Source organism: Equus caballus, chromosome 9, assembly GCF_041296265.1.
Source record: "Equus caballus isolate H_3958 breed thoroughbred chromosome 9, TB-T2T, whole genome shotgun sequence".
Classification (NCBI taxonomy): Eukaryota; Metazoa; Chordata; class Mammalia; order Perissodactyla; family Equidae; genus Equus; species Equus caballus.
In genome coordinates, this window is record NC_091692.1 from 82,094,411 (window position 1) to 82,121,101 (window position 26,691).

The following is a 26,691-nucleotide window of genomic DNA, read 5'->3' on the forward strand; positions in this document are numbered from 1 at the left end:
TCCCCAGAATAATAAATATGTATCTACCCACCCTAACCTTTGTCTCGCTATACAGAGTCCAAAGCTTCTGCTCCATTTGTTTATTCCTGTACACGAATGTCCACATGAGATAATGAGCCTAAGAAAATACTTGGTGACCTGCACACCCAATAAAAACATTAAGCGTTATTACCATTACTCCACGTTGGCCCGCCTGGACTCACCCACTTCTCCCTGGAGCCTCCTCCCTCTCTGACTTGTCTCCACCCAACTCCAAAACCATTTCTGCATTTCAGGGATTAGTTCCTCTTGGGGGCCAGCTCTCCAACACCCTGAGAGATACACAAGCATCCACACCCCTAGAGTGGATCAAGCACATGCTTCGGGTTCTGCTCTCCTCCACGAGGACCTCTGTGTTCATCCCATCTTCCCTGTTAAACTGTAAACTCTCCCCAAGGCAGCATGATCAGGTTGTCACATCCACCCTGGGGAGCAATGGCCTTACTACACTGCGCACACTTCGTGTGCTCGCCACCTTCCACTCAACAGTGCCTCCTCAGCAACCCCCAGAGCCCACCCCCGGCTGCTAGGAATGATACCCAGGTGAGCATCACCAAGAGGGGTGAGCACTGTGTTTGTTCCATCTATAGTCACCACCTTTTTTTTCAGTCTTTCCACTGAATGTCCTTTTCCCAGGCTACACAGACAGCCCTGATGGGCAGCCATATTCCAGCGTCTGAAAGGACCGGTGTGGTCTAGCGGTCAAGAGCACGGTTCTAGAGTTGGACCGCCCAACTTCAGATCTAGCCTCTGGGTGACCTAAGTTACTTAGTCACCCGGTGCCGCCCTGGCTTCATCTGTAAATGATGTCCGTGGTAGACCCCACCTCCAAGACTGTAAAGAAAGGAGGTGAAATAACGCAAGTGCTTAGGAGGGTGACCAGCACTTAGAACTCAATAAATGCCAGCAAATGCTATTTTAATGAGTCAACGTACAATGTCAGCCACCCCGACCCTGGCATTTAATGAGCACCTACTATGCACAGGCACCGAGCGGGGTGTAGACCATACAGAGATAAGGGTCAAAGTGTTGAAGGAACTCGGGCTAGTAGGAATCCCAAAGCCTTCAGAGGGCACCACACTCCAAAGAGGAAGTCCTAGAAGGTGGGGTTGGCACAAGATTCTGGAGGGGGATGATGCCTCCACCTAGGTCCTAAAGGATAAAAGGGAATTTTCCCCGCAAAGAGGAAGGAAAGAAAGAAGGGAGGGAGGAAACATTCCCTGCAAAGGAAACAGAAGTATAAAGGAAAGGAAGTACAGAAGATGACGCTGTGCTCAGGGACGAGGGCCATTTTGTTCCCCTGGAACACATTCCAGGTGGGTGCACTTGTGGCGGACTGTGTATGGGGGGCGGGGAGAGCAGGGGGATCCTTCTGATTCACTTCGTGAGCTGCAGAGGAAGCTCTTGGTGGCTCACTCCCCCTTCCACCTACTCACAGTACAATCCCAGCTCAACCTACCAGAGACTGAACAGGAATGTTCGCTAACACTACAGAGGCCTGAGCCCCAGCCCAGACGGAGACAAAATCTCTGGGGAAGGGGCCCAGGAATCTGCATTTTAACGCCCTCCCCAGGGGATACTCGTGCTTGTTAAAAATCACATACAGTGAGATTTGAGAAATCACGGCATTGGATAAGACGCCACGTCCCTCTGAGGCCTTGTAAGCTGTGACCTCAGCAATTTCTCAATCCTAATGTCCAAGTCCAGCTCCAGAAGTAATCTCTGGTGACGAGCATTCACAAATGGGAGTGTGAACTGATACACGCTTTCGGGAAGGCATTTTGCAATGGGTTTCAAAAGCCTTGAAAAGTACCCAACTTTTGATCCAGGGTAAGTCCTTCAGGGGAAACCATCAATGTAAAGCAATATCTAGCTACAAGGATACAGTTATTGCAGTGTTGTTTATGATTGGTAAAAAACCAGACACAGCCTAAACACGAACCAGTACGGAACTGGCTCCCACCTCAGGGTCTTTGCACCTGCTCTTCGCTTGCCTGGAACATTCTTCCTCTGATATCCACATACTTCATAAGCTGTTCTCTGTGGGGCCTTCTCTAACCATTCTATTTAAAAATAGCAACCCTACCCCTGCCTTCTTTTTCCCCATTGCCTATAATCCCACTAATATACAAGAGAATTGACTTCTTCAATTTGTCTGTCCCCACTCCACTAGAATGTAAGTGTGAAGTATCCCCAGCACTTCACACAGCACCTGGCACACAGTAGGTCCTCAAACCTATGTTGACTAAATGAATTAACTTACAGACATACGAAACAACAGAACACCCCACAGCCATTAAAACTGACACAGCTTATAATTACACGCACAGAAAGGCAGCATAAAGGAAGAGCTAAGAGAAAAAAGAAACTTCTGGCACAGCATAGGCCGCATGAAACTTTGTCTAATACATGTGTCCATAACCCACTTTGTAATCAGGTGGTTATGCGTGACTTTTACTTTTCACTTAACTGAGGTTTCTAGTTTTTCTTCCATAAACTTTATATTACTTGCATAATCTTTGAGAAGTAATCCCCCGTGAAATGCTCTCAAAACATTTGCTAATTTTCTTTTTTTTTTTTAAGGAAAAAGTTTCCTCCTCAGTGACTTAATTAGGGTGCCCCTAATTAAGGCCAGCACAACATCAAAGAGGCCAGGTTCCAGGGGACGCTTGCTCCAAGGTCTACTTCTGGTTGCAGGACGACCTCAGATCCTCCAGCAGCAGCTGGCGGAGCCTCCAAGCGCTCAGGGGCCATCCTCGATCTGCTCCTGGCTCTGCTCCCCGCTCCCTGCTTCCTATTGGGGTGCCTCATCCAATTATTCAGGCCCCAGATCACATCCTGTCGGAGAGCCGGCTTTGAAGGTTCAGTAAACAATCACTTCAAAACAAAGAGGGACCATTAAAGCAAACTCAAAGACTTCCTTAGTGGCTGCATGCTCGGCCCTGCGGCCCAGCTCAAGCAGGCCAGGCCTCAGCAGTGACACTCAGGTCTCCCTGGGAACTAATCTCGAAACATTTCCCGCCTCCTACTGCAAGCACCCCCCCCCTTCCTGTTTCGCACTCAGCCATGTGGGGTGCAGAGCCGTTACTGGGGCGACCCTGATGAAGGAGGTTTCCCCAGCAAAACAAACATGTGTCTTGTGGTTGTCACCTTGGACGACCGTGTCAGACCCTCAGGTCTCCCGCCCCCACCCACTCTCCACATACTTCCCTCTGGTGACAAGTTAGAGGCACGTGCTGGGTGAGTCAACTGCCCAGCGATTTCGCGTGCTGGCTGGGTCAAACTCCTGTTCAAGTAGAGTGAGGCCCCTTGAGTTTCCTGAAGCGACTCAGAGAAGAGCCTCGATTTTTATGCTTTATCTGGTTCGTCCTGAGTCCTGAAGGTATCGACAGAACCATCATCAGAGAGATCAGTGAAACACACCCGTTACAGAACCTGAAAAGGAAATCCTAAATGCCGTGCTGTGACACACAGCCCAGCGTGGGGGATAAAAGCACAGGCTTGGAAGCCAAACTGCCTGGGTTCAAAACCCAGCTGGCCCTCTCACTAGTTGTACGATGTGGGCCAAGAGCTTAACCCCTCTCTACCTCAGTTTCCCCATCCGTCAAATGGGAAGGACAGCAGTAACTACCTCACTGGGTTCTTGGGAAGATTAAGAACAGTGCCTGGTTGTGCCACATAAATTGCTTGGTAAATAAATAAAGTAAACTCAGTTTCCAGCTTGGGTGTCACCTGTACCAAAAGCCTCCCGTGACTCTGTCCCCCAATTCGAAATGAGAATCACAGCACCCCCCCACCCCGGGACCCCCACAAAACCTTGCGCCAACATCTAGCGTGGCGCCCATCACACCGATTTCCAATTACTCGTCTGTTCCTCTTCTAGACTAAATAACTTCAGGGCGAGACAGACTGTCTGTCTTGTTCCCAGGTGCATCTCCAGCATCCAGCAGTGCCCGGTACGAGGCAGACACGTCATCGTGTTTGTTAAATATGGGTACTGTGTTCTCTCAAATTACTTATAAGCTGAAAGTTGAAAAGTATTTCCCTCTTGTCTCTACTGCATCATCAAAGCGAAGATGCGGGCTTCTTGTGTTTTCTGAAACCTTTGAGCGCCACCACGGGCAGGGTGCTCTGCTAGAAATTACCAGGGTGGCTGGACAGATACATAAGAGTATTTCACTTAGCATTTATTTTACACTAAGCCCTTTACATATATTTGCTCCTTTAATCCTCAACAACTTCAAGAGAGAAGCATTATTCCTCTCATTTTACAGATAAGAAAAAATCAAGCCTCAGGGAGGGAGAGTAACTTCCTCAGAGTAACAGAGCTAGGAAGTGGCAGCGCCAGGCTTCAAAGCCATGGGGAGCCGGCTTAAAAGGTAGACTGGAATAAATACTACGAAGAATCAACACAGACTATGAAAAATGCCTAAGGGTATCCGGCTTGGTGGAATGAAGAGGGACCAGAAATGAGGGAACCTTCTGGTGGAGCCTCGAAGGATGAGAAAGATTTCAACAGGCAACAATGGCAGCGGGAGGGGTCCTCCCAGTGGGAGGAACAGCAGGAAGGAGGAGCACAGCGTGTGTTCAGAGTAGCCAGGGAATCCAGATTGGAGGGCACTGGGCACGTAGCAGGCCACGCAGCTGGGGCCAAACTACAGGGTCCTTGAATGCCAGGCTAAGGCAGGTGGGCCACACTCAGCAGAGAGAGAGGTACAAAGAACACAGATATAGCGCAGGCTTGGGAAGGGACAGAAGCTCCATGTGAAGCTGCTGCTGCTACAGGGCAGGCTGGAGGCAAAGGAAGCCACTTTTCCTGGTGGTCACTCTGGAAAAAGAAGGGAGACTCAATCAATGTAGACAGAAAAAGATGGCCCTTACAAAGCAAATCCTCTCCCCTTACCCCGGTATAAACATCTCTAAAAGACTTGTTTCTTTCTTTCTTTTTGTTAGGAAGATCAGCCCTGAGCTAACATCTGTTGCCAGTCTTCCTCTTTTTGCTTGAGGAAGACTGTTGCTAACACCTGTGCCAATCTCTATTTTATGTGAGATGCTGCCACAGCGTGGCTTGAGGAGCAGTGCTAGGTCCAGCAGGATCCGAACCCGCCCACCTCAGGCCCAGGCTGCCCGGAGTGTGTGAACTTAACCGCCAAATGACATCCCCCAAAGACTTTTTTTTTTCCCCAAAAGCATTAAATTAAATGCCCTAAGGACCTCAGGCAGGCACCCAGCCCTCCCCTCCCTTTATACAGAGAGTGAGTTTGCAAACAGAAATGCAAATAGGCCCAGCTGAGCCAGATGAGGTTATAATGAACTCAGGAGTAATTTACTTAGCACGAAAAAAACCTCAACTTCTCCATTTCCTGCAACTGCAAGCTCTAAATACAGCTGGGTAAAGGGTGGGGTCGTGTTTGCCCTAAGAAGTGGCCAAGATAATTACTACACTGATTTCAACACTTCTTTCCCAAATCGACAAGACAGAATCCTAACAGCAGCTAGTACTTGGCTGCGTGTCCGCCAGGCGCTGTGTGAAGCCCTTCCCAAGTACTCTCTCATTTCAGACTCCTCACAAGAACCCTGTAAGGTGGGTACTGAATCAGACCCATTTTACAGAAGAGGAAAATGAAGCTCGGAGAGATGAAGTAATTTGCCCACAGGATTTAAAACCAGATCTCTTGGACTCCAATGTCCACAGCAGCCCCAGAATTTCTATAGGAGGAGTTTAAGGGGCAATGATGTGGCCAGAAGGAAGCAGGTGGGCCGGAAGCTGTGTTGAGAAGCAAGCACACTATTTTTACTTAGACTCTGTTATAGATAAGCACTGTCCTCTCTGGGAGCCACTAGCCACATATGGCTATTTACATTTAAACAAATTAAAAGGGAGTAAAATTTAAAAATCAGTTCTTTGGTCACACTAGCCACACTCGGAGTGCTCAGTAGTCACATATGGCTAGTGGCTAACGTATTGGATAATTTTCACTACCGCAGGAAACCCTATTGGAAAGGACTATTACAAACCAATTAAAAACAGCCAAGTATTCTAAAGATGCTTTCTGTTGTTATTTTTGTATTTCAATTTATTTACCTGAATGTCATTTCGCTATAAATTTATTTACTTATTTATTTATTTTTAGTGAGGAAGATCAGCCCTGAGCTAACATCTGTTGCCAATCTTCCTCTTTTTGCTTGAGGAAGACTGTTGCTGAGCTAACATCTGTGCCAATCTTTCTCTATTTTGTATGTGGGATGCTGCCACAGCATAGCTTAATGAGCAGTGTGTAGGTCCGTGCCCAGGATCCAAACCCACAAACCCTGGGCCACCCAAGCAGAGCGAACTTAACCATCACGCCACCGGGTCGGCCCCTATTTTTAAGTGCGGTAAAATATACATAACATCAAATTTACCATCTCGACTATTTTTAAGTGTATGGTTCAGTAGCATTAAGTATATTCACATTGCTGTGCAACCATCTAAAGATGCTTTTACTCAGACTTAGTAAGGTTGAGGAAACACTGTGAGGGTGCTGGAATTGTGTATAGCTCAGTGGTTCTCAAGCCTGGCTACAGGTACCCGGGATTGCTTTTTAAAAATCCTAAAGCCCAGGATGTACCCCAGAAGCACTGAATCAGAACCTCTGGGGAATAGGGTCCAGGCATCTGTGTCTTATGGCTCCAGGGATTCCAGCGGGCTGGTCCCTGTAACCGTCCCCATTCTACCTGCCCAGAACCTCCTCCTCTGGCCAAACCCACTCCCTCCGGCCCCCTTGGATTCCCCCGTCAGGTGGGAGGTGGCAAGGGAGTCCCTGGCCAAACCTGCCGTCCATCTCCAGGACTCAGGAGGCTGCTGACGCTGAGCAAGCTAATACTTTTCCTGCTGTCCAAATTCTTCGAGGGCAAGAAAGCAAATAAAGACACACAGCTCAAAAGGCACTCAATTGATTTTTTTTTCACCCACTTAAACTAGACAGGAAAAGAAAAACCACTTAGAAACTATGACCAAGGCAGTACATGCCAAGAATCAGCACAGGAAGGACTTTTTTTTGGCAATCCCATCAACTTCTCCAAACCCAGACTTGTAATGGCTCTACCCACTCAACCCAAACGGGAGGGCTACCAGGGGATATAATTAAATACAGAAAGCTCTTTTTACTAGAGAGTTCCAGGGCTCGACACAAAATGACTTCAAGGTAGGGAGTTCTCTTTGAGGAGTCGTTTGGACTTTGGGTGAACTTACTTAATTCAATAATTAGCAGAGGCTGCCAGGCTCGCACAGTCACCAGCCTCAGGGACCCAGGGGCTACCCCAGACGTACAAACGCAGCCACCGGGCAGTCACGGAGAGGACTACAGGTGCTTTGTATGGGGACAAGGGTGGGAGGCAATAGTGACTCGGCCAGATCCTGGGCCAAAGGCTTCTTTCCCCTCCGCACACCTGGGGGAAGGGGAGGAAAGGAAAATGCCGGGTTGTCTGTTAGAGACGACTGGTAAGTGGGAGAAGGAAGAAAACCACAATATGTCGATATATCATCAATTAAACGATTTCCACAAAAGCGACAGCCAGATGGGAGCCGCCCACCCACAACAGTCCTCACAGCTTCTCGGCTCAGGCTTCCAGGCGGGCTCTGGGCTAAAGGCACAGACACAGGACCCTGATTTCTTCCTGGAGTCTCTTCAGGACCCAGGCAAGTGAAATGCCATCTTCTAGAAATAAATCCACACCTCCTCTCTACCGTAGGCATGTTCTAAAGAGCTCCAGTCTTAGGATCAAATAGGCCAAGGGCTGAACACCAGTCCACCTCACCATGGCCTTAGACAAGTTACTGACTCTCGCCAAGCCTTAGTTTTCTTATCTGTAAAGCAGGGTTGATGTGAGGATGACATGAAACCATGCACGCTAAGCACTGAGCACAAGGCCTGGCACATAGTAGGTTCTCACCAAGTCCCTTCCTGCCCTCTCTTCACCACATGCAATGAATACTAGGCACCTACTGTGTACCAGCTGGCAAGCCAGAGCATCTTCAACTGGGAAGCAGGAGAGAGGACACAGCACCATGCCAAGGCCTTCCCTGGGCTAAGAGGTAGGAAACCTTGACAAGGGGTGGGCTGTTCTGGAATCTATGCTGGGTGGGTTTTGGTTTTGCTTTTGGGGTTTTTTTTTTGTGTGTGTGGCACATACTCAGATGAAACCTTCCGCAGTCTCCCGCTAATTCAAGGGAGAACCTCGTCAATCAAATACAACAGGCTTCCTCAACCAATTAATTTACTCCATTTGTCTCTGGTTTGCTCCTCTGTAAAGCCATAGCAGCAGTGCAAACTGTAAATCTGAGTTAAACTCCTGAAGGTGTCAGTCAGTTCCCTTTAAGGAGCCCCAGATACTTCTTATCTGATGCCCTGCTAAAACTGTCCTTTGGCTTTTGTTTGTTTCAGGAGAGGAATTTCTTTGTTTTGCAGAGGTGTGGGTTTTAGGGGACAGTGTCCTGAAGGCAATTCCAAGAAGTAATGGTGAACTTGAAGTGATCTCATTTTTCCATACCCATTTGAACATGGTCTCGCTACAGAAGGAATCTTGCCAGCTCTCACCCATCCCCGGGAAGATGGAAAAAGCCTAGATGAAAATCATAGATAAAGAGTCTAACAGATCGATAGTTCCAACCTTTTCACCCTCCAAGCATTTCAACAATCTCAAATGAGCTAGCCAAATTGACGTATTTTAGCTTTTTCCTTTTCCCTACCCCCAAGATGCAAAACAAGAGTTCAAAGGCCAAGAGGTCAGCAGCTAAGACAGAGCATGCATGGGATATACTTATACTAAAAAGTTCTTCATGGTTTATCCGAAATTCAAACGTAAGTGGGAATTCTGAATCTTTACCTGCTGATATCGCAGCACCCAAGAGCTTGGTGCTTGCCACATAGCTGATGCTCAATAAATACTACAGGATGAGGTCATGTTACTCTTGTAAGAACTCAGAGATAGCTGAAACCGACAAAATTCACACTCAGCTTACCTTCCACGCAAACCATGACCTAGGAATGATCTTTTCTCTCCATCTGGGGCATTACTAACTGTGGAATTTCAGAACATAAAAGTTCACAGCATCAAGCCACAAGTTCAAACAATTTGGTTGAATATGATGTATAAGGGATTTTCCCACAGAAACATTCAAGCCAAGACCTTTCCAAACCTGGAAGAGATTTGCACCTAAAAAAACCAAAAAGACTGACCTACATAGAATAGGCCCTAAATCTGTCAACGGGGACCCATTCCGGGTGGTTCCCTGCTGCCAATTTTATGACATCTTCAGTTCACCTTCTTTCTCCCACAGGCCCAAACTGAGGAAGCTGTAAAGCCCTGGGCAAACACAGCCATTTGCTAAGAGAAGAGCCAACATGGGGCCCATCTGTACTTTACAAGGCCTTTGCTTGTCCTGCCTTTGTGTGTCACCGTTTACAGAGCAGCTGGCCTCCCTCTGAGCACCTGGCCACTAGTGGAGGCCTTGGCTGAGCTTTCAATACCTTCCTAGAGAAAACATTTTTCTGCAAGAGTCAAAGGGAAGTCCTGCAGGGACTGACTGCCGCCCTTCCCCAGGCTGGACTCCAGGCCCTTCCTTCATGGCCACCATATTGTATTTAACATTATCCACTCATGGCCCACAGGACAGGCAGCTCTCCAAGGGCAGGCCCTGTGGATCTGTGGTTCCCCGCGGCCCAGCGAAAGACCTTCCACATGGCAGGCCCTGGATAAACACCGAGGAAGTGAACCTTTTGTCTGACAGGAACCCCAAAACCAGAGCCGTAGTGAAGGAAAATCCTGAAATCATTACCCACGATGGACCCACTACCCACATTCCTGATCTTATGATAACTGAGGGAAAATATCATGACGTGCCTTCGAACCACAAAAGACTTCCATGTAATTCAAGAAGTCCCTTTAGCAGTTCTAATTTAGGCAGACCTTAGGAGAGAGGATACTGGTGGCATATAGAGACGGGGGTGGCACAGAGGAACTGAACAAGGCCCCTATTCTGCGCGGCACAGGTGCTGGTAACTGGACACCCCATCTAAAGTGAGCCATGGAGGGGGGGAATTCAAGGTGCGGTTAGGTGGTTTTTCACCCCCCAGTCACATTATATAACCCCAAACACACTCACCAACCTAGTTCAAAGTTCTCCCTGTGTCGGGCCCAACTCAGCTCCTGACACGCTGATTCTTGAGCAACAAGGCTGAGGAAAATATTTGAGTTTACCACCCAACTTATTTTTTTTTTTAACTAAGTTACTTATTAAAAGAATGACATCCACAGGGTGAGCTGCCCTCAAGTCTGGCCAGTGGCTCCTGGTCTTAAAAGTTCCCCAAACATCTCCAAATTCTATGCTGGTTCAATTACTTGAAAAAATATATATAGAAAAAAAATACACCTATTGAAGAATTATGTAGTACAACTGAAACAATCTAATGTTATATGTTAATTATATCTCAATTTTAAAAAAAAAGTAACGGCACAAATCTGCTGTTTGCAGCATTGAGCCCGTCTTTCCTGGGACTTGGATGGAAATTCCAAAAAGATTCCAGACCTCCTTAATGCAGTCAACATTGTCTCAACATCAGAGGTCAGTCAACTGGCCTTCCACACACAGTCTATTTTCAAGCTACTGTTCCCCCAGGCAAACCAGCGATGGGCCCCTGCTTCCAGCCACGTGAATCTCTTGTCTCCCCTTTCCTTTGGGACCAGCTCAAACCAGACGACTTGATTTATGTGGATGGGCGGAAAGGCAGCCAGTAAGCGATTTTGCACACCACCATTCATTAGTGACCGCCACCACAGTAGGGTGGAAGAAAGGAAAAAAACACAAGGTTTCCTTTCGTCAAGGAATCAATAAGTTATTTAACAGCTGCTGCTGGACCCCAATGGAAGAAAAGCGAGGGTTTCTTCCACACTCTTCCCCTTGAAAAGGATAAAAGGGACTCCCTGACAGCCCAGGACTTAGCCAGATGAAGGATCATTAGAAGAAAGCAGAAAGAATCCTCTCTAGCTTTTCGATGTCTTGAGGTTCTTTAGTTTTGGAAGATGGATGGTACCAGGCCTTGAAATTACTCCATTTTTTGTTGTTTTCTTTTTTTTCCTCCAAAGAGGAAACTGACTCCCTTCCTGTGCCTCTGTACATTTTAGAGAATCAAATACAACTAAAAAAACCTTTTTCCTTACCCTTTCCTCACTCCAGTCCAACATCACTTCTGAGAAAATAACCTACAAATTTCCTCAAGGTGGCATTCCAAATGGGTTTCCAACATTTACACTCGTCCTTCAAAGCAAAGAGAAAGGAATCTAAAGCCATTATACACCCATCACTGGAGTTCAAAAAAGAGAAAAAGGATAAGCAGGTCATTGGAACTCAGCTGATATCAGATACTAAAAATCGACTTTTATTGCTGGTGACTTCATGCATATGCATACTATACCCAGCTTATCCTCTAGGCCCCAATTTTTTAATTCCCTTTTAAAATATCACTGCCATCTGATCCATGAAGAAGTCTTTTAAGAAGAAAACTCCATGGAAATATTCAGCAACTGTCCCATGCCTAAACAATCTTAGAAACCTGACGCCCTACCCTCTTTTTCCTTCTTATCTCTCTACTCCCCAAAAGTCTGAAATTCTGCCGACCCCAAGGCATGTTTTAGTCTTCCACTCCACCCTGCTTTTGAAATCTCTGACTGCCAAAACAAAACAAACAACCTTGAAAATAAAGGCCTTCCCACAGGATGTGGAACAAACCCTGCTGAATTCAAAGGCAAAGAACTCAGGAACCACAGACTATAGATCCAGCACTAAAGAGCATTAAATCCATCTTTATTTTTAACTGCAACCTGGCAGAGGGAACAGCATGTCCCCTTAGCACCCACAAATTCCCGGGGCAGACAGTGCTGCAGGGCCCCCATGGAATGGCAGGCAGGAACCAGGAGGGCCCAGCCTGTGGTGGGTTACCTTCTGAAGGGCTCTGGGTGGAAACTGGTAAATGGGAAGAACCAAGCCTGGATTCTGGATTAAAGAACAAAGAGAGAGGAAAAAAAAAACTCCAGAGGTGAACACTCTGGGACTGCAGTGGGCATATCTGTTAGGTCACTGGGTCCTCGTTACCACTGAGGGACGGGAAACATCCATTTCTCTCCTCCAAAAAACACAACCCGTTTTACCAACCCATCTCAAATTCTTCCCATGGTGATCAGAACACACGTGTGCCTCCAGCCAAATCTTATTTGATGATAAGGCGTGTAGAATTTAAGTTAACAAGAAAAATGCCAGAGTCCAAGGAGGGGACGCCAATCTTTGTCTCAAAAGAGGACTTCAATAATTCAATGTGGACTGGGGGCAAAAGAATGAAAGGGGCTGTCTTTGAACAGGGAATAATCCATCTAATTTCCAAGTGGCTGGATTAGAGGCATTCCTGGGCAAGCAGGGTCTCGCTGAAGATAACACTATGCGAATGTCAATTTCTGACAAAAGGCACAGGCTCTGTAGAAGGGTTTCAAAATGGACAAGACCGCGTCAGAGGCACCCTGGAAAAGTTCACCCTGGGAGAGGGGGCAGTTGGTTCTAAAAGGGGGAAGCAGGCCGCGACAGCTGAGCATTCCTTCCCAAAATCCATCTCCGAAGCCAAACCCTCCCCAAACCTTACACTTCATCAGACAAAAGCTCCTCCAGGCGCCCAGGCAGCGGCTGAAGAGGGGCTGTCCACACCCACTCGCTACACAGCTTTCCAAACCTGCCCACTCGTTTTGGAAGCCGAGCTTTTAATTAAACACCACCTCCCCGGATCTGTTGAGGCAAACTGGGGCTGGGCTGGAGCCAAGGAGAAGCTCCCTAAATACACATAAAAAAAAAAATCCCCCCACCGCCCCCAATTCCCACCTCCAGCCAGCTCGAGCAGCTGGTTCTATTTCCCTCGGCTGAGTAACACAGAGCCCTGGTCTATCTCTATGCACCAGAAATTTCACATCCAAGGATCAGGTTATCCCCAGTCCCACCCTTTGCACGAAAAAGCCTGGGTGTTGTTCCCCGCCTCCAACACAGAAGCAAGCGCGCGCGCGCACATACATATACACACAATCCTTCAAAGAGAAAACCTGGAGTCGGTGTGTGTTGGGAGGGTGGGGGATAAACTTGTTTAGGGGGCCCCAACCTTGCCTTCAGGCTGGGAGCCTCAGCCAGGGAAGGAGGGGCCCCTGCGAGGCTGCTCTGGGAACTTCTGCTCCGCGCCCCCGGGGAGGGCTGAGGGAAGGCACGCACACCTCCACCGGCTTTGCAACATCACTACCTAATTTGCACAGATCCCCCTCAGGTGGACCTGAAAGCCAAAAAGGGAGAGGGAGGCCTCGCTCCCAGTCTCTCGTGGTCGGGGGGGGGGGGGTCCTTCCCGCGGCCAGGCAGAGCCCCCACTCCCTGCTCACCACCGCGCCAGGCGCCCCCACGCCGGACCCGGGGGAATCAGGTGTCCGCCCAGGCATCTAGCCTCCGCGGGTCGCAGACACTCTGTCCAGCGACAGACAATGGAAAACTTGGAGCCGGGGCCCTGAGCCACCAGGGAAACGAGATGGTGCCGCCCCCTGGGAAAATGAGCGGGGTGAAGGTAGCGGGCATAAGACACCCCCCCCCCCCCCCCACAAAGAAGCCGCCCGCCCGAAGACCCAGGAGAGCCCGGAGCGGCGCCCCGGGTGAGCAGGTGACACCCGGGCCGGAGCGCTCCCGCAGGTGGCCGGCGGCCACGGCGCGGGCAAGGGCTGGGCTGCCAGCCCGGGGCGGAGGCGAAGCTCCGCGACGCGGTCAGTGCACGGCGGCCGCCGCCGCAGCCGCGCCCCGAGCGTCCTACCTTCATGTCGCTGATGATGGTCTGGAAGAGGCCTCCGAGCGCGCTGCATTCCTTCTCAATCACAGCCTCCATTTTCCCGGCGCCGGCAGGCAAAGGACACACACTCGGGGCCGCCTGGACTGTGCGCGGGGCCGGGGCTCGCTCACCTCGGGAGGAATTTCACCCTCCGAGCGACCCACCTCCAACTCGCAGCCTCTTCTGCAAAGAGGACGGAGTGCCCGAGATCGACTATTCTCTGCCCAAAATAATAATAATAATTTTAAAACGCCAAACGGCTGTGCAGGGTGATTCGCCTACATGCAGCGCTCGGCTCCTGGCCTTAAAAATGCCCGGAGAAGACTGACAATCAGGCCACCACTGGTGCCCACGACGAAAACGGCAAAGCCCATCTTGAAGCAGAGAAAACCGCCCGCTGACCCGGGGCCAGCGCCATTTAAAAATGCAAGATTTTCCAATTTAATAAATTGTTTTGAAATTAGAAAAAAAAAATGGCCCAACAGCAAAGCAGGTCTGCTCGCAGCGCCGGGATCTGTTGCTCGCAGCCGCGGCCGCCGCCTCCTTTTCACTCCTGCGCGCCCGGCCCCGCCGCTCGCTCTGGCTTGGCTCCCGGGGACGTTCGGAGGGGCGCACGCGCGCTCGCGGCCGTGCGTCCGCCGCGGGGGCGCGGGGACGGCGCGCGCTCGCGGGCGGGGCTGGGAGCGCGTGCCCGGGAGGCGCGTGGGACGCCGGCCGCAGAGACTAGCGAGCGAGCCAGCGGGTGGAGGGTTCGTCTCCACCGAGCGCGCTCCAAGCGCCCCCTCCTCTCCTGGCCACTGGTCGCAGCGCGGAGAGGGCGTGTCAGCACGTGGCTAGGCGAGTGCCCACCCCACAATGGCTGCGAGCGGCGGGTGCGCTCGGCGATCCCCGGAGACTTGCACGGTGGCACGCTTAGCGCAGTGCTGGGTGTATAGTGAGCGCTCAGTAGGGCGGGAAAACTGCTGCTGCTGCTGCTGCTGCTGCAGGCTTCTGAGAAGAAGCCCTTTCTGTGATACCAGGACTGCAACGCCAGGTCACGATTGCAAACAGCCAAATACGTAATTAAGGAGAGAGAGTCCGGGGGCGTCTCCTGCAGCGGGAGGCCGAGTTCAATAAAGTTGCAGGAAGCTGGGAAAGTGCATTGATTTGCCATTGCAAAATAAATGGCATTTGAGCTTCTGTATGCTGTTCATCAGTACGTGGAGACTGCTGACTGTCCCTGACTTGGACGGTTGTTTTTCAGGCGCAGTGAGGGCGTAGGGTGTTGGTGTAACTGCAGACGGCCCTGTTGGGAGGCTTAACGTGGAAAGAGCACAGATGAGCCCAGACTGATTTGGGGGCTAGTGGTTCATCTTCCCAGTTCCACCGCCTAACTGCACGGCCAGGAGCCCTCGTTTCCGTTGACATCAAATAGGCAAGGAAGAGGGGAATCAAATGAGAAGCTTTTAAAAGACCTTGAAACATAAGCGCCTAGCTCTGGGCTGTTCCCTTGACCCTTGAGTGGACCATTTGAAGCACAAAACACAACCAGAGGAAAACAGTGCTGGTGGGGGATGGGACACCTGCACGTAGACTTGTATCAGATTCATTGGGAAAAGGTCTAGCTTTAGAACTGCATGAATAGAGATGCGTGGAACTGCATATCATAGCTGCAGAAGATAGTTTTCCCCTGGGCCATTCTGCCCAACTCTCACCTGCAACCCCCGTTCTCCACCCCTCCCCAAAATTATAAGGAGGAGTGTTACTTCTGGAATTAACTGATCTCTTGGGCAACCCTGCTGGATCCTGTCCCCAAGGTCATTTGGATTTACAAGTCTTATCTTGACCTTGCTTGACGCATAGTTTGCCCTCAATCATTATCCTTATTACGATTTTAATACTATCAATATTATAGTGATCAACATCGCTGCTTGTAGAGCCGGACTGCCTGGGTTCAAACTCCAGTTTACAACATACTGTAAATGAGGATAAAGATAGCATCTAGCTCGTAGGGCTGTTCTGCGTTTTACCTGCACTAATATCCATAACGCATTTAAAGCAGGTCTGGCATATAGTGAATAAGCACTTGGTAAAGCCTGTCAACAGAAAGAGATCCACTGCAGCACCGTTCTCCATCGCCAAGATGTGGGAACAACCCAAAAGCCCCTGATGGCTGAATGAATAAAGAAAATGCGGTATATACATACAATAGGATATTATACTCAGCCTTACAAAAGAAGGAAATCCTGCAGTGTGCAACAACGTGGATGAAACTTGAGGACACTATGCTGAGTGAAATAAGCCAGTCACAGGACAAATACCATATGATTTCACGTATAGGAAGTATCTAAAATAGTCAAACTCACAGAATCAGAGTAGAATAGAAATTGCCACGGGCTAGGGGTGGGGGGAGGGGGAAATGGGGAGTTGCTAAGCAATGGTCGTGAAGTCCCAATTATGCAAGATGAGTAAGTTCTAGAGATCGGCTGTACAACATTGTGCTTATAATTAACGATACTGTATTGTACACTTTAAAATTTGTTAAGAGGGTAGATCCCATGTTAAGTGTTCTTAGCACAATGAAATAAAATTTAGAAAAGAAATCAAGACCAGGTCAAGGCTCGTTCTAGCCCTGGTCCCAGAGGGCACGTTGCAAGCCTATAATGTTGGTGTGCTGTCCCACTGACATTGCTGTAGGCCTACTGTGTACAATCTAGGCATTTTACATGTATTGTATGTAATCCTCACCACAGCCTTGAGAAGGAGGTTGTCATACTAGCTCTCATTTTACTGTTGGAAAGTGGCAGGCGGGATTCCAACTCTGGTTTTCTGAGTCCCATGCCTGAGGGCTCCCTTCTACCCGACCTCCAGCCCTCCTGGGATAAGGGGCCCCGCCTGCCTTAGCCCAAAGAACACTGCATTCAGCTTTCCTGCACATGCCTGAATTTAAATGCCCTGAACCCCCAACCTCAGTCATGTTTGCAAAGCACACTCTTGTCTCATTATGCTCTGGGCCTATACTGGCCTTGGGACTGAGAAGCAGGCCCTTTTCTTCCCTAAGAAATTGAAGAATCCACAACTACCTTGAGAGGGAGTCTGGAAAAGCTTTCCATGAGGCCAGAAAGGCCCAGAGGTGGGACGACACTTGGCATTTTTAATAAGGCCTGGGGTGAGTCTGGTGAATGGAGGGATTTTGAGCAGGAAAATGACAAGCTCAGATCAACACCCCCTACATTACATTCTTTCCCCATGTTTGAGCATCCCTCTAACTTTCTCCTCCCTTCAAAACACCCAGCACTCCACTGGGCAGACATCAAGATCCCATTAACATGCAATTCCTCCCAGGAGTATTTGCTTTTTTTGTTTTTAATAGCTCTTTGGAGGAGGAACCCAAAGGAATGAATCTCTACTAGAGGAATTTTAACTCCTGTGATTGCGGGGAGGAGAGATTGGGAGGTAATGAAGCCTGCCCAAAGGAGCCCCCATCACCCTCTTTCGCCTAGGGGACAGTGGGCCAGGACACCCACCACCATCTCCTAGCTCTGGGACCTCTGGCAGGCCCTTTGATCTCTGGAGCCAGCCTCTATTTCCTCAGGGTTCCTAACTCGTGGGCTATTCCCAGGATTGAAATAGATGTCAAATGCCTATCGCATAGCAGAGCTGCATACATGAGCTCCCTTCCCTCCCAGAAGTGATTCTCAGCTCTGACGGCACTGAGGGCCCTGCCTGGTCCTCAAATTTGGCAGCAATTGGAATCCCCTGGGGGAATTTTAAAACACCCATGCCTGGGCTCCACTCCCAGGGAGGCTGACTTAATTGGTTTGGGCTGTGGCCTGGGCAGCAAGACTTTTTAAAGCTTCCCAGATGATTCCAGTGTGCAGCAAATTTAAAACCCTGATCTAAGGAACTTTAAAAGAAGATACCCACACCAGGTCATACCCCTAAACAATTAAAGTAGAATCTCTCAGGACTGGGCTCCAGAAGTTTCCTTAATGTATCATACATATTTTATTCTATCCTCAAATAAGGATATACGTGTGTGTGTGTGTGTGTGTGTGTGTGTGTGTGTATTTTGTCATTATTTGTTTTACAAAAATAGGATCACATCACACATACACTTTTCTGACTCTTGCTATTAACTCTTCCTGTTAACACTTCTTGCTAACAATATTCCTATAGAAATCCCTCCAGGTCAGCTAATACTATTCTAATACATTCTTTTTCGTTCTTTTAATTTTTTTTTATTTTGACATAATTTCAGATTCACAGAAATATTGCAAGAAAAACGCAGAGATTGCTCATTTACCCGTCACTGGAGTCCCCAAAAGTAACCCATTTTTGTATTCGCTTCTTGCTTGGGGATTCTTTCAAAGCTCGGCAGATAATTTTAACGTGTGCAGCCAGGTTTGTGACCCTCTGACCCTCGTGAAGGGTCTGCGTTCAAGACAGCTGTGCGAGGTGGTTAAGACGGTAGGCTCAGAGTCAGGCTGCCTGCGTTTGAATTCTGGCTCCTTTTCTTTCTAGTTTTCTGTGCCTCAGTTTCTTCGTCTGTAAAATGAATAATAGAAGTGCTAACTCCTAAGGCACAGATGAGGCCTGAATTGCTTAGTCTCATACTTCGCACACAGTAATACTCAGTAAAGGTTAGCTATTGATATGTATTGGTCATTACCATGGTACATCTCTGATATAAAATTGGTTAAAGCTCGCCCTCAAGACCTGTAAGCAGAATTCTTTGTGAGCTCAGAGCCACTAAATCCCTTAGGAAAATTGGGGAGCTGTCAGGATATAAAAGTGTCTCAAGCTTAGAAACAGAAGCCCTTTTTGAAAATGAAATTAGCAAGAATCAACAAATAATATCTGTTGCAATGACTCACCCTAAGAGATGTTTGTGTGTGTTTATGGATGGCGGCCTGGCAAACACCCAAGTATAACCTCAGTGTGCAGAATGTGTCACTGGGGCAGGAAACTGATGAAAGAAGGTATCCCCTCGTGAACTGACTGGCAGCCAGGCTGGAGCAATGCTGGAACAGCCGGGTCACAAGCCCATGCCGATGCAGGGCAGGTGGTGTACCTTTGTGAAGCAGGGCCAGGTGCACATTCATAGGAGGTGGGGGGACTGTAGAGACCTGGAAAGCAAGTTCTCCCTCTAAGGGCCAGCTGTTCCCCAGTCCTAGGCCGAGTGGGAATGTGGGCCCTTAATTGCCACATGTTCCAATCCCTCCAGAGAAGCTGAAACTTTAAATCTTGAAGTTTTGCAAAATCGAAATCTCTTAAAATTTCCAAATGTTAAAAAACTCATCTGCAGGCCGGTTTGCAGCTTCTGATCATGGGAGCTGAGAATGGGGTTTGGTTCACGGGGAAGATCTGAAAGGGGGAAACAGGATATAAGAATCTATGTTTCCCTGGGACTATTCAAGGAATAGAGACCTACCTGATGATGGTTCTAGGTCACCAGGACAGCGTGTCTGCTCTGTAGTGGGGTAGGGGAAGTTGGATGCAGTTCCTGAGGCGTTTCCTGAACACCTACTCTGTGCCAAGCCACACCTGTCCTCCCAGCAGCATCCAGTTTCCTTCTCCTTGTTTATAGGCTCCCAAGCTGCCTGCTGACTACTGATTTGGCGTCTGAGTTCCCTTGACATTGAAATGGGGCTCTCAAGGGTGCAGATATCAGAGCAAGACTGTTGGGGATTTGATCTCTTCCTCTTCTGGAGCTTAGCTCTTTCTGTTCCATGCAAGCATGATGAGGAAAAGAAATGTTTTGTAAGCAAGATATGAGTTCTGGTGGGAGTAGCAATAAAAGCACAAAATGCATATTGTTTTAGAACATCTTGCTTTTAACATACCACGTGAAGCAATTGCAAAACTTCCAGTTATTTCTAATCAATTGGAGGCATCTGAGTTTACCCAAAAATGGAAAATATTATACGTTACACAAAACCTACCATTTTGTGATATAAACACAATGCAAAGGTGACTTCCAGTTTTCATAAAGAGGCAATTCTATAACCTGAAACCCCCTCCTGCTGTAGCTACGAAGATGTGCTAGATAAAATGCAATCAGAATCCTTTTAAACTCATGGCAGAGCTAGCAAGAAAGAAGGAAAATCCTGGGGGACTGGAAACAGAGGATGTTGACAATCAGAAGAGAATGCAGGAAAGCTGATGCCTCCGTTGCCCTGGGAGGAGTCCTTGGTTTCATTAATCCAGGGGCCTAGGTGTTCACTCCCAAAGGCGGATCAGAAAAAGAGGGACCCATGTGAGGGGGGAAGTGCGACTGAGAGCTCCCAGCAGATTCAGGACCCCATGATTGCACAGCCTCAAGGACAGGAGGACCAGGAAGCAGTCTGCCCACCAGGACAGGTAGCTGACACAAAAGCGTGATAGTCTTGGTCTAGGCTCCAGGTGGGGGCTCAAAGCATACACTGAGAGTCTGTAACCAAATGCCGCACCACAGCTGTGTTTGGAGTTGGAATTTCCTTACCTGAACGGACCCAAAATGCCTAAGATGATGATTAATGTGAAAACTTGTTACTGGCCTGAAATAATCCTAGGCAACTTGGCAGAAGCAAATGAGAATTGACTTTGAGGGGACCCACCCCCATCAAGTCCTCATAGGATTCCCACAGATAAAGCCCCCTGAAATGAGTTCACAACTCAAAATTATAAATCCTACAAGGAAACTGTCTACCCATCACACTCAAGTGTCAGCAGACGCAACAAAAGGATTTAAGCCATAAGAGCTGAGGATAAGCCAACAGTCTGATAAAGTATGTTTAAAATGATTAAACTATAAAGGAAGGAAACCAAAACATACAACACTATGAAAAGAGGGTAAGCATTGAAAAAAGAGTTAAATAGACCATCTAACAATGAAAAATACAGTCACCGAAATTACCATATATATTTGAGCTATATATGGACAGGTTAGGGAGCTGAATATACACAGAACTGAAAAGAGGATTTTTTATCAGAAAGATCAGAAGAAAGCACACGAAATAAAGATGAATAAAATAGGAAAAAGAGGTTAGGAGACAAGAAAGACGTAATGAGAATAACGCATATGGTTAGAGAATGAGGGGAGGAGAAGGTAGTCCAAGAGATATTGACTGAGAATTTTCCAGAGTTGATGAAATACATAAATCCTCAGATTTAGGTAGCACCACACATTCTGAACAAGATAAACGCAATGAATATATTTCTCATACTGAATTCTCCTACTGAAAATTGTAATTTGCACTACATGCTCATTTCCTTCAAAGTGGCACAAAAAAAGAAGCCTTACAATAATAAACAAAAAATTAAAATTGTATTTACTGGCACATCTTTGTTGCTGGGCGGGGGGGGTGGTGCAGTAAAATCCCTTATTATCAGGACTTGTTATCAGGATGAGCAGACATCTGCAGAAACTGAAGGAGGGTCGGTGCACCAGCTCTTTGTAAGAGATCTAACAATGTCACTGGGCTGACCACACTTTGTGAATTTCTTTCAGGCTGTTTATCTGGAGTTTTTGTCAGTGGGGTACTGGCAGGAAACAGATGCACCACTGCAACTGAAAATGGAGGAAGTTTAAGAAAGAGACTATTTATAAGCACATGGACAGGATTTAGGGAAACGAGAGGGATGGTGCAGTTCCGGGGCCAAGGTGGGAAGTCATCGCCATCCCTGGGCCTGAAGGGCATGGAGGGGGGTGGAGCTGGACCCCAAAGAGGCAGCTGCGTGGAGAGGGCTGCCTGGCGGGAGCTGTAGCCCTGGGGAGAGCGATGCAGCAGCCTGCACTATAGGGACCCACCCCAGCAGAACCAGGACCCCTGGTTTGTCCAAGAGAGTCCATTTACCCGCACTGTTCTTTCTCAGAAGTGACCCAGTTTGGACAATAAGTTATTTGATCACTCACACAAGGAGGCCTGTTGGTACAATCCATAGGATCAGCTTCCTAGGCAACAAAGCAGAGCAGAGAAGGATGGAGAGTAGATTGGGCCTAGGGAAAGCAATGAAAGACATTCAGGATGAGCGTCTCCTGCTCCCTAGTAAACAGTTTTTTCTTTTAAAAAGGAGTCTTATAGAGATATAATTCACATGTGATAAAATGCACCCTTTTAAATTATAAAATTCCATGATTTTTAGTATATTCACAGAGTTGTACAACCATCACCACAACCAACGTTAGAACATTTTCATCACCTTTCAGAGCAACTCCCTACCCATTAGCAATCACTCCTCATTTAACCCCAACCCCCCTAGCCCCAGTGCTAGGCAACTACAAGTCTACTTTTTGTCTCCATGGATTTGCCTATTCTGGACATTTCAGGTAAATGGAATCATACAATATATGGCCTGTTGCATCTGACTTCTTTCATTTAGCATAAAATTTTCAAGGTCCATTCATGTCATAGCATATTTCATTACGTCATTCCTTTCTATGGCTCAATAATATTCCATTGTATGGAGATATGACATTTTGTTTATCCATTCAACTATTGATAGAAGTTTGAGTTGTTACCGCTTTTTGGCTATTATGAATAATGGTGCTATGAACATTTGTATGTGAGTTTTTGTGTGGATGTATATTTTCAATTCTCATAGGTATATACCTGCAGTGGAATTGCTAGGTCATATGGAAAATCTATTTATAACCCTTTAAGGAACTGTCAGACTGTTTTCCAGTAAATGGTTTTTTATTCGACATAATTCATAAGGTTTTTCACAAGATGAAGTAGCTCTGATGGAGTCTTTGTCAATCTATTCATAACGCTGATACCATCCATTCACATCAAGAGATTTGGCTGCTGGTCATCCCCAATAGGTCATTGGCGGTGTGACAAATCTCTCTATTACCTAGTGTTGCACCCATAGCAAATTATTTATTGATTCTTCTAATAGCACAATTTTAGACCTTTTAAATTTCGTGTTAGAACAATCCCATGTTTAGATGTTTCCAGCATCCATAGCTCTGCTCGCTTTCCACATTTAAGTGACCTAGGTGGCTCAAGACTTCCTCTCTCCAGCAACCCCACAAGCATGCCTGCAGTTTCAGGAGCTTTTGCCAGGACACACAGAAGCTTCTTTCTCTTATGTCTTGAGCTTTTCTTTGAAACCAACAGTAAAAACAGGGCTATGGGAGACCTGTCTTAAAGAGGGGCAACATGTTAGGGGGGAGTGGGCATGGGTTTTGGAGTCACAGAGATTCAAGTTCAAATCATGGTTCCACATTTCAGCTGTGTCTATGAACGTATTACTTGACCTGCCCGTACCATCACTGGCAAAATGGGAACTGTGAGGCCCACTTCTAAATCTTGAGGATTAGAGACAATGTGAATACCGAGCCTGACTTGTAACAGGCACTCAGGAAGGGGGTGTCCTTTTTAACCGGATACTGCTGCCGTTCTCTCTTTAGATTGTCCATGAGGGAGACTTTTGCGTAACAGGGGTGAATCTAGGCCTCTGAGCCAGGAGACGTTTAATCAATTGTTTCAGAGCAGCTCTACCTTGTTTACTTTTAATCATGGGTTTGTTTGCTTTAAATAATAAGCACCAGACCCAGCCCTCCCATTTTCTGAAGCTTGTGAGCAAATAGATGCTTGTGAGCTGGAGCTCAGTAGCAATCTTTGCAGCCACAAGTGGCCAGCGGCCATGGGCAACAAGTGAAGACAGGTTGCGGGCAGGGAAACATTTCATCTGCAGAGAGAAATGATATTTACCTGCAATTTTATCCAGGAGCTTCAAAGGTGGTGGCAGGCGTTACCCAACTAATGAGCACAGGAATGATGCTGTGAAGTAATCTCCCCAACTGATGCCCATCAGGAGACAGAGGGAGAAGAAAGGACTTTCCCCCCTGAGATTAACTGGCTGTGTGATCTTGGGGGAGTCCCAGATCCTCTCTGGGCCTCACTTTCCTCATTTATAAAATGAGAGGGTTGGTCCCTTCTAGGTGATGTTAAAGATGTCTTCCATATGACCATGGCTGACCTCCAGGCCTGATTTTAGGCTCTCTCTGGATTCTTTGTCTGCTTTAGATATATGCATGTATATGTCTGTCTCTGCCAGTTTGTGGATGTTTGTGTTTTGGAGACAGCTGGAAAAAGAGATTAAGGATGGAATAGGTGCTGTTTGCTCCAGGCCTTAACTCAAGGAGGCATTCCAAGAGAAAGAAGAAAATCGCTTCTCAGATGATGCTTAATACCCCCTCCCCCCCGGGACTACCTTGCTGTACCTATAAATACAAACAGCTGGCATCCCCATCACTGGAAAAATGGGTAAGTACCAGCCATCAGCTCTTCACAACTGCAACTGGGGCACTTCCTTTGCCCCCAAACTTGTTGCTTATATTTATTTGCCCTAAAGCTATTTTAACCTCAACTGGTTAAAATAGGAGACAAGTTAAAATACTCATCTCATATCTCCTATAGGCTTGTGTTTCCTAGAACAAATTCAAGGCCAATCATCAAATAAAAACAAATTTCCACATAGTTGTTCTTGATCATCTAAATTTTTCTGATCGGAAGGTTAATATTTCAAGTGGCAACCCATTCCCTTCTTGGTCCTAACTATTTATTTGAAATATTTTCTTTATCCTGGGTTGAAATCTTTTCCCTTGTTGAAGTAAATTTGCTTAAGGATCTATAACCAAAGCATCACCTTTCTTTAAACATTCTCTCTCAGAGGAGAAATGTAAATAGCCACACAATTCATGTACTTTTCAGCCTGAGTCTCAATAACGATTATTATTATAAAAATTATATTATATTCTATATGTTATATAGGATATACTATATTCATATATTTTATATATTCTGTCCTATAATACAATTTCTGTTTATGGTTTAGCGTACACTATAATATATAATAATAATTTGAAAACTGGATTATAAAAATTCAAATTTAGAAAAGCAGTTCTATCAGGGGACTCATTCATGAAAATGGAAAGATCCTTTATCGAGTAATTTCCCCTGGGGGGTCTTTAAATAGCAATCTCCCTCGTTTTGATTCAATCTGTGGCAATCCCATTTAGTGCATTAGTGGACCACCTCATTGTGTAAAGGAAGGTGAACTGTGTGTTGGTAACCATTTGGCTCTCTCTTTTTTTTTTCATCTTGCTACCAATTCATTTGGCCATTAATTGGGCTTCTCCCCAGAGGCCATGTGATCTGTTTGCAGGCTGAGCAGGGAGTCAGGGCTGCTCCTTCAGCTGTGATGGCTTTCCAGAAGCAGACAATCCAAAGGGACATTGTAGTTATGACAGAAATGATTAGTTGAATAACTCACTTCAAAATTGTGTGCCACTTTAAAGACCTAATAGCCAATCAAGCAAGACTGCACATCGTAGCCTGGTTGAGAACTATGCCGGGGGAAAACATCTTTTTTTAAAGAGAGTCTCATGAATGGATTCCTTAAAATGCTGGGAGCGTGATTCCAGGCAATAACAATTCCATGATTCTGATAATATTCACTTACATTTGCATAACTCTACACAGTTTATGAAGCATTTTCACAAATACTGTTGCAGCTCTCACGTCGACCCAGGGGGATGGCTGTGAAGCAACTAACCAGGACTCAAGTTCCGGAAGCAGAAGTGGCCTTTGAGTTGTTGACTTCCCAAAGGCATACAGCAAGGAGGTGGCAGAAGCGGTACCAGAACCCAGGGTTTCTAATTTGAAACCTCTTCTAACAGCACACTGCAGCATCTCCCAGGGGCATCACAGCGACCACCACATCGTCAGCTCCTCTTATGCAGGAGAGAAAGGGAGACTGACTGAGCAGTCAGCTGCACGTCTTGGAAATATCTGGCCTTTGTGGGCATAGAAGTCCAAGCAAAATCACTACCCACAGAAAGCATCTAAGTACCGGGATACGTGCCGGCATTGTTTTCTGACTTTTTAAAGCAATGGATTCCTGTCTGTGGGCTGTGAAGAGAGAAGCCTTCCTGGAATTTACTTCGAGGGGCCCGTCCATACATCCTCATGAACCGCCAAATCTTGTGTATCGAGAGAATGAATATAAAATGGACAAGGGCCAGATCATGTAAAAAATCAGAACTTTGACTCGCAACCTGTCCTGGACACCAACCCTTTATCCACGATAAACAACCCTGGAAGCCAGATGCTGTAAGCCAGACTTGTAGGAAGACAGATTGCTATCTCTAGTGACAATCCTGGCAGCTAAACAATAATTCTGTAACAATTGGCCCCCAATGTCCAGGCATTGATTAATAACTGATAGCTTCTTTATTTGCTATCCCTGCTTCCAACTTCACTAGACATGCACCCCTAACCAATAGGATGCCCCACTTCTAGGCTGCCCGCCTCAGCTTCCCCATGCCAACAGCCTCCAACCAGGGCACGCCGGAGCACTCCGTCCGTTCCACTATAAAGCTCTCCCACTCCTCGGCCTGCCTTTGAGTCTCTGCCAAAACGCAATGACCGTGTCCCGTTCCCTTGCTATTGCGAGGTCAAAATAAACAGCCTTTGCTTTTCTCATTTGATTGGTCTTCGTTTAGTTCCACAGTATAAATCAGAGGCATAATATGGCTCATTCATATACATGCCACTCCCCTCCAATAATTGTAGCTGCTGTTGTGATATGCAAAAACACAAATTCATTTAGAATGTACAATGCCTATTATATGGAGTCTCTGGAATTTTGTTCCGTTGAAAAGAATGAAGTGCATATGTAAGTACTAGCTTGAGAAAATACTAAGTGTAAAAGCAAGTTGCAGAACGGTATGTATATTATGATCCCAATTTGCAGACACAATAATAAAGAATTGAATGATTAATACATGCCCACAGTATATTGG

The 26,691-nt window shown here is 47.0% G+C and overlaps 1 protein-coding gene across 16 annotated transcripts in view; it reads right to left on the reverse strand.

Annotated features, from left to right (window-relative positions):
* The window catches only part of MTSS1 (MTSS I-BAR domain containing 1), a 161,387-nt gene extending 146,175 nt beyond the window's left edge, over positions 1 to 15,212 (reverse strand). For all 16 annotated transcript variants that reach the window (XM_070222479.1, XM_070222477.1, XM_070222473.1 and 13 more), the window contains exon 1: positions 13,902 to 15,212. In XM_070222479.1, the coding sequence (XP_070078580.1) occupies positions 13,902 to 13,973 (72 nt within the window). In that variant the 5' untranslated portion in view covers positions 13,974 to 15,212. The remainder of the gene's footprint in view (positions 1 to 13,901) is intronic.
* Between the last annotated feature and the right edge of the window lie 11,479 nt (positions 15,213 to 26,691).